Source organism: Balaenoptera physalus, assembly GCF_965194825.1.
Source record: "Balaenoptera physalus genome assembly, chromosome: 2".
Lineage (NCBI taxonomy): Eukaryota > Metazoa > Chordata > Mammalia > Artiodactyla > Balaenopteridae > Balaenoptera > Balaenoptera physalus.
Window position 1 is genome coordinate 112235867 of NC_138883.1, and position 22412 is coordinate 112258278.

The 22412-nt window shown below is 37.7% G+C and overlaps 1 protein-coding gene across 6 annotated transcripts in view; it reads left to right on the forward strand.

The window, feature by feature from the left end:
• Positions 1-22412, forward strand: part of MAP2K5 (mitogen-activated protein kinase kinase 5) — a 260908-nt gene that overhangs the window by 17228 nt on the left and 221268 nt on the right. For 5 of the 6 annotated variants that reach the window (XM_082447422.1, XM_082447424.1, XM_082447421.1 and 2 more), the window contains 2 exons: positions 2974-3041; positions 18217-18286. In XM_082447422.1, the coding sequence (XP_082303548.1) occupies positions 2974-3041; positions 18217-18286 (138 nt within the window). Of the gene's footprint in view, positions 1-2973; positions 3042-11960; positions 11980-18216; positions 18287-22412 lie in introns of those variants that run through there. The other variant, XM_082447426.1, reaches the window with a different exon arrangement.

Sequence of the window (22412 nt, forward strand, 5' to 3'; positions counted from 1 at the left end):
TTATAAAAAGGTTTTTCACCTGTTTTATTGAACTCCAAGCACTTCCTCATTCCATGTGAACAATACCTTATTGAGATCTTGTGTATGTTGAAATTCGAATATAATCTGTCCCTTTGTAGCCACCATCTCTGTAGCTAGCTCTAGTGTAGAAATGAGGTTTACAAAAAGCTGCTTTGTTCAGACTGGAAATTTTATCAAGTTCAGGACTTCATAGAACAAATCATTTTAGTACACATCCAAACTGAGATTTGACTTGGTTTTAAAACAAAAAATGTAAAGTGCTTTCATGTGTGGTAATATGTAACATTATATTCCTTTATACAATGTCTGTTTTTCCCCTTTGTTTCCTGCATTTGTATGACAGCTTTTTGACTTAACCTTGAAAATACTAGTTTCTGGAACCTCTATAGAAACTCCCTCTGTTTCCAAAATTAGAACGGCATTTCTCTCCCAATTTGGCTCTATAGAGTCTGTAGCTTTAAAAAAAAAAAAAAAGAGGGAAGGAAAATGCTAGATTTCTCTGTAGTCCTTTATATATGTAACCTCCCTAGGAATGTGCCTTCTTTGTTACTGATAGTGACCATTGTGTGCCTTTTATACTGAAAATAGGCAGCTCTTGGTAGATAATACCAGTGGTGACTGTGACAGCTCCTAGCTATGTAGATATTCAGAGAGTTGGGAAACTGCAGGAGTGAACCTGTATCTAGGATCCAGGAACAATTACTTTGGAGAGAAAACCCCAGTGAGAGCTGTTGGCTTGGTCACTGAGCAGGACAGGCTCAAGTGCTGCTTTCCCTCATGATGTCAGATTGCTATTGGCTGTGGGAGAGAAAAAGAAGGTAGCATTTTGCTCTGAAATAGGCTAATTAGGGAGAATACAAGCTCCCTTCTAGGGTTCCCATGGTGTGGTCACCAAACGGGGATACATTAAGAACTGCGGCTGGACAGGAGGGAGGGCCTGCTGAGGTGTGGTGGGCTAAGATCCAAGTGCTGAACTGAACTCCCCCAGTGTTCTCAGTAAGAGTCCCCAGAGCATGTCATGCTAGCTTATTCTCTTTATGGTGAGAGATTTGTCTTGTTCCCCAGGCCTGGGATCAGGTTCTCTGCATCTGACCAAATCAGCAATTAGATGCCCAAGAGTGACCAAAAAAATAATAACTCAGTTTAACAAGTGCACCAGAGCTGAGGCATCCAAATGAGAGAAAGCCTGCCCCTTCCAAGTTGTCCCCCTGGGAGGCTGTGTACGCCTTCCAGCAATGCTGGCATTGCTCAAAAGGTTCTTAGCATTTTTCTTTCAACTGTACATTTAAAGTCTACCACATATGCTGTTATCCTGTTGACAGATCTTAATCTTTAGAAGGATGAAGTAGCTAAGTAAATATTTAGAATTAGCCAAAAGTCATTCTGGGTCCTGCCTGGCAGATAGTATAGATGAGCGAGTAATCAGATGGCCAGTTCCATTTTGGGCTAAAAATGAGATCTGATATTTTCACTTGGTTTATCTTCAGGTTATTAAAACAGTTTTGAAGACATATTTCAAAACTATTTTAAATAAGAGAAGGATCAATGAAGTAAGTACATTGTTTCTAGATGTGGCTGCTTCGGTGATCCACTTACTGAAATATATCCATTCTGGTTAAGTGTTTTGTGAAGTCTTATTATCCTCTAGTTTTTTTTTTTTTTTAAGAAATTTATTTAATTAATTAATTTATTTATTTTTGGTTGCGTTGGGTCTTCGTTGCTGCCCACGGGCTTTCTCTAGTTGCAGTGAGCGGGGGCTACTCTTCGTTGCGGTGTGTGGGCTTCTCCTTGAGGTGGCTTCTCTTGTTGTGGAGCACGGGCTCTAGGCGTGCGGGCTTCAGTAGTTGTGGCTCACAGGCTCTACAGCGCAGGCTCAATAGTTGTGGCTTACGGGCTCTAGAGCGCAGGCTCAGTAGTTGTGGCGCATGGGCTTAGTTGCTTTGCGGCATGTGGGATCTTCCCGGACCAGGGATTGAACCCGTGACCCCTGCATTGGCAGGCGGATTCTTAACCACTGCGCCACCAGGGAAGTCTGTATCCTCTAGTTTTAAGACCATTAAATTATTCAACAATAGCACGAATCACCATTTGAAGCTTATTATGGTCAGAGAGTACCCAGTACAATTGAAACAATTCAGAAATAGAAAGAGAGCTACAAGATCAAGTGGGTTATGAGGAGAACTTTATTAGAGTTGCTTTGCAAGTTAACCTTATACTAGGCTCTCAGTTCTGTAAAAAGGGAATGATAGTAATCAAGTCATATTGTCCACATCATAGAATCATTGTGAGGCTTTTAAGGGGGTATGGAGCATAAATCACAGTGCCTTGTGTACAGTAGTGTTCAGTAGATGTCAGCCATTTTTATTATACTATTATGACAGATTGCTTGGGAGAGAGGAAGAATGGAGAAAAGAGGGATGGGGTGCCGTGTGGGAAAGGGAAAAGTACTAATAGTTAAATAAAACTGGCCTTTCTTCGGATTTTAAAGTTCTCCAAGCCAAACCTGTTCAGTCATACTCCAGTTATATTGACTTTATTTTTTAAATTTCTATTTATTTATTTATTTGGCCACACGCGCAGCATGGGGGATTTTTACTTTCCCTACCAGGGATTGAACCTTTGCCCCCTGCAGTGGAAGCATGGAGTCTTAACCACTGGACCGCCAGGGAAGTCCCTATATTTACTTTAACTTAGATACATGTCTTGAATGACACGAGCAATATTTTAATTTTCAGCTGTTCCTAAAACTTTTAGTTCTTTATTGAGATTCTGGTTGTATTCTAAACAGAAAAACAAAACCACGAACCAATAACCTTAACGTCCACAAAATATGGTGTTGAGAATTTGGATATCAAGTGTACAAACCAGTTGTATTATGTTCCCAGATAACATGGTTTTTGTACATTAAAAAATGCAAATCTTATCACTTGTATTATATTGCTTTTTAAACAGATGAAGATGAAGATGGTGATCGAATTACAGTGAGAAGTGATGAAGAAATGAAGGCAATGCTGTCATATGTAAGTATATTACAAAGGAGGACTATTTTTAAAATGTTAATGTAATTGAGGATGCTGTTTCTTGGCATAGTGAAGACATAAAAGTAAATCACAGTTGCTATAACATTTTTCTATATAATATATAAGATTTTTAAAGATTTCCTTACGTGAAAGTTAAGGGCATTCTTTTCAAAAGACACTTACTGATCATATCATGAACATTAAGAATAATGCATCTTAATGACTTTTGCATTAGGTATGGTGCAGACTAAATGGACTATCAATTTCCTGTATTTTTTATGCAGTACTTAAAGTAACGGCTCATTAAAAACGAACCCCTGGGCTCTAAAAAATTTTTCAAAATCTACTTTCAACTGGAGATCTCTTTCACCCTTACAAACAGACTATAGTTATAATGTAGCTGCAGGCTTAATATGGATACATGATTTAAGATGTACTCTCAGTTATTTTATGCACTAACCACCCCACCCCAAAATGAACTACAGGGTTACTTACTGAATCTAAGTGATTTGAATATATCCCGAAATGACTTTTCTTTTGTGTTTCAAATTTCAGTGAAAATTTGCATTAACATTTGTCTCAGGACAGAAGTAGATAAACAGGAAAAAAGGATACATTTCTAAAACTTTAATACTAAGCTTGAATAATTCAATGACAATGAAGAGACATAGCTTCCCTGAGCCCTGATTTGTTCTTTTCTCTTATTTTTATTTTATTTTCTCTTATTCATTTTATTTTATTTTTTCTGAGTTTGCAGTCTGTGTACGAAACCTTCTCTAGTGGTCTGGCGAAAAGAGCATTGGACTGGAAGTAAGGAGACCGCTGCACTCCTCTGGCTTCCTGGCCTTAGGCAAAACACTTAACCTTTCTGTGCTGTAGTTGCCTCATCTGTCAATTGTGGATAATAATACTTGTCCTTTCTACTGCACAGGGTCATTGTGATGACCAAATGGGATAATAGATGTGAAAGCCCTTTGAAAAGTTAAAAGTTCTATACAAATGCAAAGTGGTATTATGGTGGAAATGATGGAATCAGGGCCCTTGCTTTTCAGTGAGACTCTAATCTCAGCCAATGGTTAGGTTGTAGGTTTTTGATAGACCTCAGCTTTAACCAGGATATTTTTTCGTCGTAATGCAAACTGTGAAATATCTGTATGGATTTCCGCCAATAGTTTTAATTTAGGATAGGAGGAAAGAGAACAAGAAGCATGGCATGATTAACAGAGCGTTGCATTCAGACGAGCACAGAGTAGGAAAAGTCAATTTCCCATTGACTTCTCATTAACTTATTTGAGAGTCTTTGTGCCCTGAGAATTTAGAGCAGGGCTCATCAGTACCTTGAAAGGCAGAGTAGGATTGTCTGCTGAAAGGTCTAGCACTAGTAATAATAGATTGGCTAACTCTCCTGAGAATGTGACATGCTTATTTTTAGAAAACACACATACACACACACGGGTTCTAGTTTTTTCACATACATCCACTGCAGAGAGTACATTGCTGACATCAGTGTACTTTCATTATGTCTCTGACATAACCACACACAAAGGTGTATTTTCAAAAATGTACTTTTGGGAAGATCTAACAAACGGTGCTCTTTGAGAAATGTTACTGCATGTGATCACAGTGATAGTAATAATCATTTCCATTTCTAAGTGGCCACTATGCACTAGATGCTTAAGGTGTTTAATTTTCTTTGGTTTTAATAATCACTCTGTAAAGTAGATATTATCATCCCTATCTTTCAGATGAGGAAGCTATGATTAAGAGACATGCCAGAGGTCTTATAGCTAGTATGAATGTGAATATGGAATATAAGTTCAGCTTCTCCTTGTGCAAGGCCCATGCTCCTTCACTGTTTTATACTGTTTCTCTCCCATCCACCTTCCTGCACATTTGTACTGGGATCTTTTTGTGTGTTAAAAAACGAAATTCATCTGAGTAAATTTTAAAGATCTGATCGGCCTATCCCATCCAGCAGACACAAAGACACTCTAAAGACTTCTATAGGCAGGAGGCAGGGCAAGGAAGTTATTTTAGCTAAGAGCTGATTGTTTCAGGCAAGGTCACCTTCCTTTGGGGGACAGCAGGGTCTATCAGGTGGATTACGTGGCTAATGCTGACCAGGAAATCCCAGACTGAGTGGTAAAGATTATGTTCCTGGGAGAGGCTGAAACTGTAATTAGGTTAGGTACTTTAAGTCTTAGTTTGGTGACTTGGGCTTAGCACAGGTGACTCCATTTTGGGCCGGTTGTCTCTTTTTTAACATATGTCATCACCATTATTACATTCTGAATGATTTGTGTTTATATAATACCTTAGTCGAGATATCTATACCAAATATTCCTTATGACTTGCGCTTATTTTCTCAAATGCAGTGTTTATTTTTGTGTTGTAGTACAAGTTCTGTAATTGTCCTTAAACTTAAAAGTCCCTGAGATTTCTTGAGCGACTTTTAGTTTGAAGGGAGCTCATCTAGCTTATTGATCCCTAAGTATTTGGATTTCATGAAATAATCAATTTTTCACTTTTAGATTGAGGGACAGACGTAGGCGTGGTAACTTTAATTTTGCCAAATAAAAACATTAATAAAATAAACTAATAAAAATTATCTACCGTTAACCATTATTTTATTAGGGAAAAATAGTGGTAGTCATTTAAGGATTAAAACAGTGGGCAGTACCTAATCTCAAAAGTAAAGATGATCATTAAAGTGAATAAATTTAGTTTTATGTAAAACTCACTACATTTTTCTTATTTTTGTTTATTTGCTATGGCTGGTGAAAACTTTTTTCTACGCATTGGCAGTGGTCCATAGAATGGGGTCTAGATGGTCAAGTCTGAGTTTTCTCATGAATTCACTTAATATTTATAGATGAGAACCTGAGGCCCCAAGGTAGAACTCCACTCTCCTAATTGTGAATGTTGGATCAAATTATTTTAAAGTGAAAATGAAAATATCCCTGAGAGAGATAATAAGTTTTAAGTTATTTAAAACCTAAATGAATTTCCTTTTCCTCTTATCTCTTGAGGCAGCTCCTACCATCACATACTCTTTGTTTATGTAGAGTCAGGCTCTGAATAAACAGTTAAAAAGTAAAGAGTAAGGGAATCTCCGGCTCAGAAAGCACAAACAAGATTGATTGGCTGTCATTTTGATCTGTCTTGGTTCTTCTGGTTGAAATTCCTTTGGGTTACAGTTTTGCCATAAAGAGAACAATTTGGACTTAACCTCACAATAGATTTTGGTTATTAGTCCTCAGTTGCCAAACTATTATTAAAAACCTGCATTGGCCTTTATTTTTTAGGTTCAGTTTGGCTCTGAAAACTTTTGATTCCAGGATTTGGGTGGTGGGATAGGGAAGATACTGACAGATGACCATGTATTTACTGTTAAAAAAAAAAAAAAAGCTATGTTTTTCATGTGGAATTCAATAAATTTGTAGTCACCTTAGTATTTCTTTAAAAACCATATGGGGAAAGCAAAACTAGGCATACTTTTACCATAAATCCTTTAAACATTCTTTTAAAAAAACTAGTGTCTGAGTTGACACTTGCAGAATTACTTTTTTTTTTCCCCTTGGATGTAAGCATTTTCTGGCTTTGGGCCAACAGAAGCGTAAGTTTTTATCAGTAATTTAAATAGATTTTTGTATTAGACCTGAAAATGTTGCCTTTTTAATTGAAAACTTATCAATTATTTAAATTGCTAGCAGCCTTAGGCTGTTAATTTTATGTGTGCCATAATAATGGCATACAGTGGATTTTGATACATGTGACACATGGAATGTCTCATTGTGGTAAGGATTTGTCATGACAATAGGTTGTTGTGTGCTGTTAAATAATAACCAACATAGTAAACCAAAGTCTGTTGTCACACATTAGTACCATTTTATGTAAGTTATTTAGAAGTTGTATTCTTTTCTTCATTAGATATATTTTTAAGAGATAATGAGAAGAAAACAAAGCTATAATAAATTGTCTTTTAAGAAAATGTAAAGTAATTTGGTCTCCAAGGAGATATTTAATGTATTGAGAGAATTCAGCAGCCAAGTGTTATTACAGCACCATTGTGATCGCTCTCTGCGTTTTGTTATGAGTTTGTGTTAATCAACAATCTGTTTTTATAGCGTAGTTTCTTGTAAGTTATGTTGTTAGAATATTCTACTTCTGGGATCATGGCTTGTCCTCTGACGCTATTGTATCTTTTTAATTTCTCCATAAAGTATTTTTTTAATTAGAATTTGAAATGCTTTACTAGGAAAAAAATACAGCCAACCTACATATTCTGAAAACTAAATACCTGATCATTGCTAATTATTTAAAGGACTCTGTTAAATATTCCCTTAAAGTAGTTTAAATTTTTTTGTTGTTCTTGTCTTCTCTCATTTTCCAGAAAGACTGAAGATAGTATACTGCTTTTCTCCTTCCATCTTTTTGTAATTGTTGTATGGTAGTGCTGGCCTCATTTCCTTATAGCATCAAGCACAACAGTGCTGGGCCTTATTTATTGATTCATCATAAGCTTTATTTATCACTGAGACCCAGTTATAGGAGGAGGTTATTTTTATGTTAACCTCTGCTTTTAGGTGACCTTTCATCAAGAAACTCAGCAGTACATCTTGCTTTTGTAAATGGACTCCTATTTGTTTCTGCTAAATCCTGTGGCTAGTAAAGGATTTATTACACCTAGTTCTCTCAATACTGAGAGGCTTATATGAGTAGAGCACAGTATTAATAAGAATAAGTTTCTTCATTTTGCCGTTCTCTCTCTTTATACCATTTCTCCACATTGCCGGAAGAGCATGGGATGAGTTTAACTGTAATGCCTCCCATTATGGCAGGGACCTTGTGTTTTATTGGAGTGTAAGTATTCCCTTTGGTATACTTGACGGTAGTGTACCTTGTTAGATGTTGGGTACCATGAGGGAAAATACTTTTTGACCTCTGTAGCACCTTGTAAATTGGGATATGATTGGCTTTATCCTAGCATGCATAACTTGGAGACTGCCTCAAAAATCATAGTTGCTCAAGGAGAGTTGGAAGGGAACATTAGAGGTCTTGTCCAACTGTCTCATTTTACAGATAAGGAATCTGAGACCCAGCGAGCTCAGATTCAGTTTGAGGTCACATTGCTAATGAATGGGAAGGCCTGGACACAGACCTAGGTCTTGGACCTCCAGTCTTCCCTCCTGGTGGTTTTAAGTGATGTTTTTGTTTTGGCATTTATTGAGATCCTGCCGAAGAAGCTTTGCAAATACTACTGTTTTCCTGGTAGCAAAAAATAATGCTATTTATTAGAATGTTAGTGTACCTGAGTTTGAAAAGGAATGCAAACAAACACTCTGTGGGCTTTTGAAGTTTTCAAGATTTTGTTCTTCCTACAAGGTTGAATTTTACCACAGAATTTGTTGCCCACTTAGTTGCTGAATATTTAATAGCCTCAGAGCCTTTACTATTAGGAAGTTTTCTTTAAAGAGCAGAGATTCGAAGCTCATTTTCCACATGGTGCTTTTAAACATGCTCCATTTTAAGTAGGTCCTACTTTGAACTTAACTTTGTATGTGGTATAGTCATCTCGGTCTTCAGTGAGTGATTAGTCCCCTAATTCAACGCGATCCATCTAAACAAGTGATAATACTCGATACTCTCCTGGCAGGGTGGAGAAACAGTGAAAAGAGTGAGACAGGAAAACTGAATGAAATAAATAAATAGTTGTGGAAATTATTCAGTTTTTTTTTTTTTTTTTACTCAAATAGTGATGTGCTCTAAGCTGTAAGTAAAGTTTATGTTCTGTTTTCTCATCCTAGTCAAAGAATGAAACTTTTTTTCAGGCAGATTATTTTAACTCTCTTCTCTGTGTTGTCTGGGTCATATGGATGCCCTTGAAATAGTGATAAGAATGTAGTAGCCCCTTATTTAGCCCCTCTTGTGAAATATCTTGGGACATCTTTGCTAGCAAGAAGCAGAAGCAGACTGAAATTTGCATCAGTTTATTATGCAGCTCATGGAAGCAAACGAAGAGACAACACAAGCAGACCTCAGCCAGGTGGCATCAGGGCATTCTGGGTGCTTTGAACCACCAGTATTTGTCATTAACATGGCTGTGCTCCCAGTTCAGCTCCGTCTCTGTGGAGGGCTCAGTGTGGACTACAGGTTGATCCCTCTGGGGTCCTATGTTGAGGCAGCTGGCATGAGGGGGCAGAAAAATGTAGGACATGAAATAGCCCCTTGGTGGCTATGGTAGGGGCTTCTCTTCCGGAGAGAGATGGGCTGCGAGGGGATGATGGACCTCTAGCAGTAGGATTGCTGTGGGGCATAACCAAGGTGTTAGGCTCTTGTTGGCAGCTCCTAATGAACCTGTTCTCTTAGGGCCAGTTTTACTGGAAACAGGAGCGGTATTTTCTACGTATATCTGAAAGATGAATGTAAATTTGCTATAATACAGTAGAGTTAGAGGAATTCAGTAAATTATCAGCCTAGGAATATAATATGTCCAAAAAGGTGTAAATTGAGGTAATTGGAAATTTCAAAACAAGTTGTTTCTCTCTTAATATATGTTTCTCTGTTACATATATGTTCTTTACTCATTTCTCACTACCTTTTCAATTATTTTTTAACAGCATTTGAGCAGTAGGCTGGATCTTTATTGAACACTATTGGAACTGGCCAAATAAAGTAGTTTATTTGTAAGGGAATGTTCCATTTGGCCTGCTGGCCGCATGACCTGATGGTCCTGTTTTATTTAAGTTGTAGGTTCCCTGAAGCTATTTAAACTTCTCCTACTTTGGAAGTATGGCAGAATTGGTACAACTTAGAAATCAGGTGAAAGGTCACTGTAGACAATGCCTCAAGCTAACCATGGTGATGGTGATGACTGTGAAAGCTTCAGCTGAGGGGATCCCACAAGGTTTGGACCCATCGCTGAATACAAATTTAAACTCGTTCTGCCAGTGCACGTCACCTTAAACTTAGCCAAGTTGAATTTCATCTGCTGTTGGCTATCCAAACCTCCATGCTTTTAAGACCATCTGGAGCTCCCTAACATCCTTTACAGTTTTACTGTCCAAAACAAATAGTGTTATCATTAAACTTGGCCAACTCACTGTCTGTTTCACTTTCAAATCACTAGTAAATACATAAGTACAGTAACATTAACCTATAAAGAGGCCTCAGAGTTGTTTCCTGCTGACCTTTTCACTGGAAGACTTTTCATTGTGATTTTCTTTCTCATCATCTAATCAGTCCATGACCATATGTGGACCCTTGGTCTAGAGTCATTTAAGGAAGAGCATGTGCACACTGTAGTCACCTCAAGGCAGGGGCAATGAGTTATCGAGGAGTGGGAGGACCTGAAGCCAGGTAAGTAAATATAGTTATTAATTTGGTATTCAAAATAGATTAGCTTCATATGTTATTTTCGACTGTTGGAGCAGTTGTGTGCTTCTTAAGAGACCAGCGTCACAGAGGGGATGCCTCTTAATGTAAAGTATGAGAAGTAATTGAAAGGAGGTATAACTGATGGCACATCTGAGTAGTGTTGTAATTGAATTTGTAGCCATTTGACAGAGTTAAGATTGTTGGGTTCTTCACTAGGAAAACTAATAAGTTAACTATGGACTGCAAATAGTTGGTTAGTTTATTGATTATTGCCGTAATTACTGACTGAGCTACATATAACGGGGTATGCTTGCTACATTGACAAAACAAGAATTTGAAAATTTTATCATTAGTAGGGAAAAGCCAGCATGCTTATTCTTTATAAGTATATTCCTCATACTGTACTGTTTATGTTGTCTGTTAGAAAGCATGCTAAGGAGAGATTTAAGAAACCTTTCTGTTATAAGTGTATAGAAGAATAATAAATAAGCGTGATTTGATGTGAGTTGATACGTAAGGCTTGCCACTGAGTAAGTTAGAATGTATAACCAATGAGAGTACCTAGTCACCACGTCTGTATTAATTCCTGTTTGCCTCCTTCCCTTAAACATTGTGGAGCAGCCATTATGTGTAAGGCATGGTGCTAGGCATTCTACGGCAGTAGTTTCTTAGATTTTTGGGGACACAGGGCTTTTTGAAAGTGTGAGGAAGGTTGTTTATTCTTTTCCCAGAAAATTCACACAGTGCAACATTTCACCTAGAAGTTCAGGAATTTCAAGGATCTCCCAGGCCCATATAGACCCCAGGTTAATACCTCTGCCATAAGAGATAATAAAATGCACAAGACATGGCCCATGCCCTTGATGAACTTCCAGAAAGAGAAACAGACAATGTTCCTTATAGTACCCTTTTACTTATTTTATTACTTATAGTACTGTAGTAATTGAGGGAAGGGGAGGAGATACTGACTCAGCCTTGATAAACAATTAGTTAAATTCTGCCTCTGTACTTGGTCTGAACATTTCGGTGTTCTTGTTTAGTGGTTTCTGTGTCACCCTATCGTTATGGCCATTTTTCTTCTATGTACTATTGCTTGGAAGTGGGAGATTCGCAGCCCTCTGCCCTATTTTAAGATGTTTTTCAAGTACTTTATAAAAAAGTTTCCATATACCAGCTTCTGTGATTTTGATCTTCCTAACACCTTTATGAGGTGAGCAAGGCAGCTATTTTTCTCATTTTTACAGCCGAGAATACTGAGGCACAAACAAATTGTATTCCTTTCTCAAGGTCATACAGCTATGTAGAGCTGGGACCTGAGATCATTCACTGATTTGCTCACTTATTCACACAGCCAGTTTTTCACACATTAAATATTTATGGGATGGCAACTCTCTGGCCAAGCCCTATGCTAGTTGGTGGAGGTGCAGTGAACATATAGTTCACTTTTTCAAGGAGCTCATGCTCTCCAGTCAGGGAAGTTAACAAAAAAGGAAACAGTGTTTGGTGTGGGAGGACGAGAAAGACTCAGAATTACCAGGCATAGTGATAAATGCTGTCATATGCCTAAACATTAGGTGTTCTGTCAGCACAAAAAAGGAGCACCTGATCTAGCTTTGGGGACAGAGAAGGCTTCCTGGAGAGAGTGGTGTCTGGGTGGAGTAGGTGAGGACAAGGGGACTGGGAAGGGTGTTTGAGCAGAGAAAACAGTGTTTAAAGGCCCAGGTGACAGGATGCCTGGTGCATTCAGGAGGAGCTACCCATGATTAGTGTGGCGTGGACAGTGGGGGGAGGGTATGAGATGAGGTTGGGAAGGCAGGTGGGCTAGATCGTGGAGGGCCCTAGCTTGAGGATTTGAGAACTGGGGAAAATGTAGAGTTAATAAGACTGGTGATTGATGAGATGTGGGGAAGAAGGAAAGAGAGATGGTCTGGACGACTCCCAGATAACTGGTTTGGGAAGCTAGGTCATGGTGATCTCATTCATCCGGGTAGTGAACCCATGTGGTGGAAGACAGGCCTAGGGCATGAGGGAGGGGTGGGAGAGGTAGGGGCCTGTTGAATTTGAGGGGCCTCTGGACAACCAGTTGGGTATGTTCCGAATCTTAGGAGAGAAATCTGGGCTGAAAATAAAGGTTTGTGATTCATCAGCTCCTAATTAGTCTCAGTGACTCCTCTGGTAATTGAAACCTTTGAAGTGGCTGAAGTTAACTCGGGGAGAGTACAAAATAAAAAGAGAAGGTTGATGAAAAACCATGGGGAACGTGAGCATTTAAGGAAGGGATGGGGAGAGAACCACTTACAGGAAGCTGAGTAGAGTGGTAAGAGAGGTAGGAGGAAAATGTGGACAGGCGGGGGGAGTTGCTGAAGAAAGAGGGAGAAGTCACCGGCCAGCACAGGTATCTGCATCACACCATGCTGCCTTCCCCAGCCTCTGAAAGATCAGGTGACATGGCCTAACCCACACAAGATATGAATGAAGAAGCTTTCCACCAGCTCAGCAGTCCACCCAGTAGCCTGCTTTAGTTAAAGGTTTTGAGGTACGAGAAATAGGAGATAACTTACCTTTTGACTCTCAAATAGCAAACATACATTTTATGTTCTGAGTGCATGTACTAGAATGAAAGAAGTGATTTTCTTGGTTGACTGATAAACCGTTTGCTACATCTGTGAAACAGGGGTGATGATACTCCCAGAATAGGATAGGGTTGTGAGAAACTAGATGAATAAATGTAAATATCTAGTATTGATACTGAGCAAGGACTCGTGTGCCTGAGGTGCAGAAAGCCAAACTCTGACAGCAGGGTTTGCAGCAAAGTGAGGGTTTATTTGCAGGGAGCCAAGCCAGGAGAACGGGAAGCTCATGCTCCAACGACCCGATCTCCCCCATGGCTTTCAGGCAAGAGTTTTTAAACACAGGATGAGGGGAGAGGGTCGTAGGAAGCTGATCAGCTCGTGGACCTTCTTCTGATTTGTTGGTGGTGAGGCAACAGGGTGATGTTTAAGGAATCACAACCTTCTGGTTCCAACCAGTCTGGGGTCTAGTGCTTGTGGTCAGCATGTAGTCCCATCCTCCCTCCACCTGGGTGGGAGTCTTAGTTTCTATAGAACAACTCAAAGATATGCATCAGATTGTTATCTATCTGCCCTGAGGAGACATTAGGAGGCCTGTGACTCTGTTGTCCTGATAGTTAACTGCTTGAGTCTGCTCTTTGGAACTGAGGGAAGCCTAGGAGACTAAAGCCTTTTTCTACAAACAAGAAACGGGGGACGTGGAGGGGCTTTTGTACCCAGGAGGGCCCCGAAGGGTCCTGCTTGGTCCCAATCCCTCCTTTTCTTTGATACTCCTCAATCCTGAGGGGAATGGGGGCAGGACAAGAAAGGGAATAAAATTTTGGATGGAGACGTTAATCATAAACTTGGCAGGGGGTTTGGGGGGCTCGGTTTCAGTGTTGAGCCTAACACACAGTAGGTATTCAATAAGTAGTAGTTGCTTCTGTGTATCTCTCTCTCACTGTTTTCTCTCCTTTCAGTAGAGAACTTGTGCCTTGTAAAGTTAAACTGTGCTGTTTTGGAATTCAAGTTTTTATATGGCAGATTTCCATGAAGAAAAAAATGTAATTATTGATTGAGTTGTGCTGTTAGAATTAAAATTAGGTTCATAACAAATAGGAACACTGTATGATAAACTTGCAAACAGAACAAAGCCAAAAATTGTACTTGCTATCCCCTTGTTGAATCTGGCCCTCTGTTTCAAATTAATTAGGTATTTGGATAACTATGCTAAACTTTGTCACATCCTTATTAAAATTGTTTAAGGATTTTGAAGAACATCTCAGAGGGACTCTGAAACTAATCTGAGTCTGGTACTGGAGATTCCATTAGCAATCACAAAACTGATTAATCTTTTACTCAGTTAGCTTATTGATTATTGCTGCAATTACTGCATGTAATGGATTCTACTAGGGATACCAGAGAAAACATGTTTTATAACTGCTGCTGATGTGTTCAGTTCGAGTGCAAACGTGTTCAGTTTGTACTTTTTATACATAACCATTTTTGTGTTTTTAAATTCCATAACACTTCTACTCAGAAAGTGCTGTGCTTAATATTGTTTCACTACTAGGAGGTTCACTTTTAAATTCCTCAACTACTAATCATTACAGTTTACAAATGCCTTCACTAATTCTATTGCTGCAGTTTAATTTTGAGCTTCACAGTAACCCTATGTAATAGAGTAAGTATCTTTACTCTCATTCAGAGGAACCTAAAGTTCAGTGATAAGGTTAAATGACTTCCTGAAGACTATACAGGTTAATAAGTGGCAGAATCAGGATTGGACTCCATTTCAATCGGTAAATATTTATCAAACACCTACTATGCGCAGGAATTTGTGTTAGGGGTAATGAAAGCCAGGATAGGATTATAGAGATTAAGCTAAGAAGCTTTTTGAATAACGTCAAATTATGGCTCCATTAATGTTATCACGGTCACTTTGTTACTTTTCTGTCCAAGCCATATTAAGTATATTGGCGTAAAAGATTTAGATTTTTGTTTGGTTTGGTTGGTTGTCTTTTCATTTTGTTTGTATCTAGTGGAAGTCTTGTCTTTGTCATTATTGCTTGTTTTATCACTATTTAGAGCAAAATTGGAAATATCCCCTTAAAGGGAGAATATATAAAACCCTGAGAGAGAATGAAGATCTAAAAAAGAACTTGCTTTGCAGCTTATTAAGTGTTCTCATGTTTTCTCATGTGAGTTTCACAATAATCCTGTGGGTACATACCACCTTCATTTTACAGCTGAGTAAACTGAGGTGAGGTGAGCGTTTCTTCACTGAGATTATCAGCTAGAAGTGGCCAGTACTGAGACCCCAGGGTTTGAGCCTGTAACTCCTCTAAGTGCCTTGCTCATCTCACTGGGCAGCACAGGCCTTGTGGCTCATCAGGACTGCTCTGTGCCAGGAGGTACTGCACATGGCCCACGTTTTATTCTTGTTCCTTCGGGAATGCCTTGTGAGCAGTGGCCTGAGCTCCTAGGCCTAGTGCCTCCTGGATGGCCCCCCGACCCTCACCAGGCCGGCGCCTGAGAGGTCGGTTGCCTAGAGTGGGCCCATGCCATGGGTTTAATTACCACCCTTTATAGTTTGTCCTTGATGGTGAATTACTTTGGTGTGTGAAACACAAAATTCTCTGTTAATACGAACACAGATCAAACCCAGTATTTTAGCAGGAGAAAATGTTCCTAGGATTTGGAAGAATTGTACAAAACAAAAAACAAATCATAACTACTTGCTTTGGAGAAACTGTCAAGTGGCATACTTAATATCATTACCGTGGCTGTGTTAATCACTGTACAAAGAGATGTTTTTAGATTGCTAAAAAATTCCTGCAATGATTATAAACGTATATATAGTTTCCCAGTTGATTTGAAATGAAAGGGAAACCATTTTTATTTATATATTTTGTGAGGTAAATAAATAAAGTTGGAAAACAGGTCAATTTCATGCATGCAAGGTTTTATAGTAGGAAAAAAATGCCTTGCACCTGTTCTGACCCTTTACATTTGAGGTTATTTGTTTTCAAACTTGACCCCAAGCACCAATTTCACACAACTCTGTAAATAATTTGTTAGATAAAGCATAAGGATATTTTATTTGTTTTGATTTCTAGGATTGTGGTAAAGTAGTAACTGAAATTACTAACCTATTGTACATAGCAGTTAATTAAAGAAAAGCATTAACTATAGGAGAACACCACCACTGCTGTTGTCTTGTATCAGTATAAAAAGGCAGTAATTTTTTTGACAGCCACTGATTGGAAAGTTGCTTGCAGCCTTCCAGAAGCAAGAGGGTACATGCTGTGGATCAATAACCGGCAAATTTCCCATTAAAAAGAATACCTGAGCAATGTTCCAAATAGCCACTGGCATCTTAATTTTCCATGAAACCTCAAATACTTGTGTGCTGAGGACAAGTCATTTTCGGACAATTTTTCCAGACTACTTGTTAACAGTTATTGCTGTCCCAAAAGGTTGACAGCCTACATGATTGATATTTCATTTACTTGTCATCACTGCTTGAGTAATGGCGAGCACTATATTTCTGTGATTTTAAGGAATATAGTTTCCTGAAAGACATTTGCCTTAGTATGTATTCCAGAGAGTGTATCACACATGTTTATGCTTTATGTATATAAGTTTTTACATCTATAGAAGGAGAGGATCAGTTTCCTATACAGTTTGAATGTCCTCAGAAGGCAGGGTATACTTATATCAGTCCATAGCCATCAAAAATACACTTTCACTTCGTTTTTAGGGCGAAGAGCCTTAGACTTGTTAACTTGTGATTCTAAAGATGATGTAGAATTTTATAACTCCCCTTTATTTATAAGGGAAAAATAAACTTGATCTTGTAATTTTAATTATTACATAAAAGCAATAGAAAGATATATGTACATATTTTTTAGAAAGAAACTTTTAAAGAATGTCAGCAAATAATGATTATCAAGGAGGAATTTTCTGAAAATATGATAGTTAAATAGAAAATGTGCTTATGTTTTTTAATATAGAAACAACAGGTATTAAAGGGAAATTCTGCTCTGTGACAGCCCCTCACAACACAAAATCAGTGGTTTTCATCGTTGATATTTTCCACCAAGAACATCACTGTTGTTTGTCAAGTGTTAAAAAAAAGTTAGGGCAAGGACTTCCCTGGCGGTCCAGTGGTTAAGACTCCGTGCTTCCAATGCAGGGGGCGCGGGTTCAATCCCTGGTCAGGGAACTAAGATCCCGCATGCCACGTGGTGCAGCCAAAAAAAAAAAAAAGTTAGGGCACAGAAGCCACATGCAAGTTAGGTGGACATATGCTCACCAATTAGCATATTAAAGAAAATGGGGATAGACCGTAATACAGCCTACTGAATGAACTTGTTTATGATGGAGTGTGAAAGCTTTTTGAACTTGGAACTTAATTTTTCATGCCCAGATTTTTAAAGTGAAATTTGATCTATACTAAAGTATTTAGAAGACTAAAACGTGAAAGGTATGTTTGCTTGAAACTGGACTACCTTTTTATCATATTAATCCTGTCATCTTTGGATGGATCATATCTTGTTTCCTTGTTCCACAGTCTCTGTGATTTTGATTTCCATTATCTGTACATTTTATACACAAATATGAATAATGTTTGATTAACTGACTGGCATATAGGTCCAAGCTAAATGTGAGGCGTCTCCATTTTGCTTTGTAAAATCCAGGGAAAAAGAACAAAAGGCAATTTGAGAAATTTCTACTAAAATGCTTTTTGTGTCATTTTAATTTATTTTTACATTTTTTTTACAAGATTCTTTTTTTTTTTTTAATGTGGACCGTTTTTGTTTTATGTTTTGGTTTTTTGGCCATGAGGCATGTGGGATCGTAGCTCCCCAACCAGGGATCGAACCTGCACCCCCTGCATTGGAAGGCGAAGTCTTAACCATTGGACCGCCAGGGAAGTTCTTGTGTCATTTTTAATATATGTCATTTTCAGAACATTTCTAGAGATCAGATACTAACGTAAAATCTTAATCAACATTTTTTACTCTTAAAGATAAATGACAATATGGAGGATAACACTATTACTGGACTTTTAGTCCTGAGTATTCACTATAGTCATTTTGATGTGCAAATAGGGAAAAAGAATTCTCGAGGCTGATATGTATATACCAGTAATTTACAAAAGTACTATGAATTAAACAACCCATAAGTGTCTGTTCCAGTATTCATACATTACTGAGTAATCTCTTTCTATAATCTCTTTGCAGTATTATTCCACAGTAATGGAACAGCAAGTAAATGGACAGTTAATAGAGCCTCTGCAGATATTTCCAAGAGGTAATGTTGAACAAATTCTAATCAACAATGATTATTTCAGTAAACTGTTTCATCAACAGTTATGTTTTCCAAAGGTTTAAATGCACATAACATGATGTTTAGCTCTTAATTTGAAAGAACAAAAGAAGTATTCATTATCGTGGGGATTGCAGGCTGTATTATAGTTATGGCAGATAGAATATCTAATTTACTAGAGTAAATTAAACTAACTAGATTGGTTTTCGTTTTTGAAGTACAAACTTACATTCGCTTAAAGAACTCTTTGGGGGTCCACATGGTTTCTAAACCAAGGCAAATGAATGACTTTAATTTTGGATATTTATAAATTGTGGCTCATGGTGGTAGCCAGAGCTGCTATTGAGTAGAAAGCTTTCAGCTAGTGCAGAAACCAAGATTTACTGGGGGATTTTAAGAGCGATATTTTGGTGGAATGTTTGGTGCTTGATTTTGGGGGGAGACATTTTCTAAATAATTGAAAATCCTCAAATAGGAATTTGATTGTTAAGTTTCCAAAAATATGAGCTAATGAGAGTGACCCTTGGTGAATCACCTGGTCAAATCATTTGTTTTTCCCTTTAGGTTTGATAGTACTAGCCTTGTATCAGATATGATTGCTCAGCTGTATATAAATGTTCCCTCAAAATTTGAATAATGGTGAAAAAGAACAGTTTAATTATATAAACCGTTAAGTCTTTCACCCATTATACATTGCCCCACTTGGAAATCTATGTTTTCTAACTGATGGAACAGATAAGAAAATTCTCTAAGTAAGTCTTCTAGAAATAACTTAATTGAAATAATTAAAAGTTAAACTTACCTTCGTTAACTGATACTGTACAAATAATCATGGTGTGGGTTTTCCAATTAAGCATTCTAGACTTTCATTACCTGTAACTCTCTGAAGTTTGAATAGCTTAATTAACCAGTAGACTCCTATTTGCACTGACAGTCTCCAGCCCATGAGAAGATCTGGGTTCAAGAGTAATGCTGTTCTTCTAGCATTAACATGGGCAGCGGGATTAGGAGTATTTAGTACATTATTAATAATAACTTATTAAAGACCTAAGTAAGTAAATAAAATTGGGCCGTTGATAGCGTGTCTGAAATAAGATTGTGATTATTTCAGTTCTTCAGTTGCCCCTGAAGACTAAAAACTAAAAAAAAGAAAAGAAAAAAAAGAAAATGTTGCCATTTCTGTGTATTAAGCCAAGAACAGGGTGCAGATTATTTCTTAATATTTTCAATAACCAGAGAATTTGGGCAAGTTTCAAAATTGTTTCTCCACAAGGAATATTTTTTTTACCAGCTGAAAATTTCCATTCATTGCTTTCCTACTGGATGACTTTATAGCTCTTTTGTAGCAAACCCCAGAAAGTATCCTGGAGAATTATAATTCTAATGCTGAGGGCCTTCATTTTTTTTTTTTTCCAAAAAGTATTTACTTCTGTTCATCCAGAATCTTTCCAAGTTCTGTTTGTTTTCTTTTATCTTGTGAACAGCCCCTGTCAGTGTCCCTATCCATATCATTGTGCCCCTCCCATGATAAATAACAGCCATTTTTAGCCATCTTCGCTGTTCAGACACTAATATTGCTTTGTGTGTCACCATTTCTAGTTCTCCCAACAGTCATGCCTATTATTATTGCTTCCATTTTATACTTGAGAATATTAAGGTTCAGAGACGTTAAGTAACTTCAGAGTCACAATTTTTAAGTGGTTAATATACCCTTTGAATAAGAATTGTGTTTAAGTTGTAATTTGCTTAGAGGAGAAGGGCTATATGCTCTTAATGTAGGTTAAAATAGTAGAGTGTGCATGGGGGTAGTTTGGAGGGCTTGGTAGGAGTGTGGAGAAGAGTATATTGTAGGGAGGAGATTCTTAAAAGAAAATATGTGAGTGTCACATGTAGTCCTAGGACAGAACCTATTAGTCTCCAATAAATTATTAAATACAGTTGTTCCACGCCAAATTTAAATTTTTTAAAATATGAGACTCAGTCTCCCTATCTCTGTGGTTTTGTGCATACTGTTATATGTCTTTAGTTTTCTACAGTTTTTTGCTTTTTGCTTATTTATCTACACAAAGTGTAGATTTTATGCAATTTTATTTTTCATATAATTTTACATACATCTCTAAATATATATAAAATTTTATGTAAGATTTATATAAATTTAGAGGTTATACAGATTTTTACAGTTAGAGTATAGACATTGGGTATATTGCCTGGGTCTACTGAGTTGGTTAGAGGCTCTTAGACCTTAGATTCTGTGGTCAGGCCTCATGTGAAGAAGAATCTCTAGACTGAGCAAATCAGAGGACAGGAGAAAACAATTCTCTTCTAACATCAGGTCTTCTCCTTCCAAGTGGCACAATCGCATTGGATAGTAACTCCCAGCTCAGGGCTAAGTTCTCTTTGTAGTTAAAAGATACGTTAACTATTAATAAGTATGAAAATTCACTAGCTTTACAGTAACTTCTGACTCCACAACTTTAGGAAATATGAGGTTACTGGGTTTTTTTGAATACTGTTTACTTTTTATTTTATTTTTTAAGTAATTAATTAATTTTTGGCTGCATTGGGTCTTCGTTGCTGCGCACGGGCTTTCTCTAGTTGCAGTGAGTGGGGGCTGCTCTTCGTTGCTGTGCGCGAGCTTCTCATTGCGGTGGCTTCTCTTGTTGCGGAGCACAGGCTCTAGGTGCGTGGGCTTCAGTAGTTGTGGCACGCGGGCTCAGTAGTTGTGGCTTGCGGGCTCTAGAGCGCAGGCTCAGTAGTTGTGGCACCCGGGCTCAGCTGCTCTGCGGCATCTGGGATCTTCCAGGATTAGGGCTCAAACCCGTGTCCCCTGCATTGGCAGGTGGATTCTTAACCACTGCGCCACCAGGGAAGTCCCTTGAGTACTGTTTAGATTTCCAATCGTAAAGATTTAAGAAGCCAATTGAGGAACGAGGCAGATGTTAAGGTAGGAGATAAGAGTTGATGCCTGTCTCTAATTCCTTAGTTAGCCACTTTCTTACTAAATGAAGTTTATAATGCACAGGCTACTTCAGAGGAAATGCTCTGAAGTGTTGTCTTAGGAAGTACTAATGGTCCCTAAAGGGCCAAGCATCAGATGTATGTGACTGTTGTTTTGTTCAAAAAGTTAATTTCCATCTTTAGGAAAGAGGATTTGGAGTCTTAATTTTAACGTATTTTAGAAAAACAAATAAAAATCCTTTATTGAGGTTTAGTTTTTTTTTAAGGAAAATAACATAATAACTTTGAATATATTTGAAATACACAAAACTAAAGCAACTGATGTGCTTTGTAATTATTAGCCACATCTTCTTCTTATTAAACAGCTCTATTTCTTGTCAGAAACAGAGGAAAATACATGTACGTCTGAGAAAGGAGCAAAAAAAAAAAAAAAAATCAAATTCATCCTTTCCCGAACAATCAATCAAAATTGATGGCCCCTTAACATATAATATATAGGACACTATAGTTTTCAGATGGAAGCAGCCTATAACATGGGCAGGAAGCACTTTATTTTTTTTAACATTTGATGAAGAAGCATTTGCTGAATTGGAAAAGTACTAACCTGTAACTCAAGATGGTGTCAGGAAATTAATATTATTTTCCCTGGTACTGCTTTATGTTTAGATGTAAATATTAGCAAATGTCAAGATTTGCAAGAAATGTCATGAAATTAATGATATATCTGTATTCTAACAAATTTGACTGCTTACTGCTTTGCAAACTGATGTTCAAACTTAAATATTTCATCTTAGAATCTCTAGCAATTGTTTTGGCATTAAAAGACCCTCCTCCCACTCCCCTCCAAAAACCCTAGCTATTTTCATTGTAGTCTTAAGTGATAACAGATATACAGTGTAATAGAGTGAGGAAAGATGATTGCAGAAATTTGAATTATGAAAGGAATCTAATCATTTTAGCTCAGTTAACTTGATTTTTATATGTTTTAAGCAGAAATTGGAATTTATATGAGGTGGTGTCAGAAAGCTCTTTGCATTTATAAATGCTCACTCCTGCAAGTTAAAAACCCTGGTTCATAATTCCCACTTTGGGTCTTGGGAGCCACTTTTCAATCATTTCTCTCTGCTAATTTTGGTGTCACCCTCATTTCTTT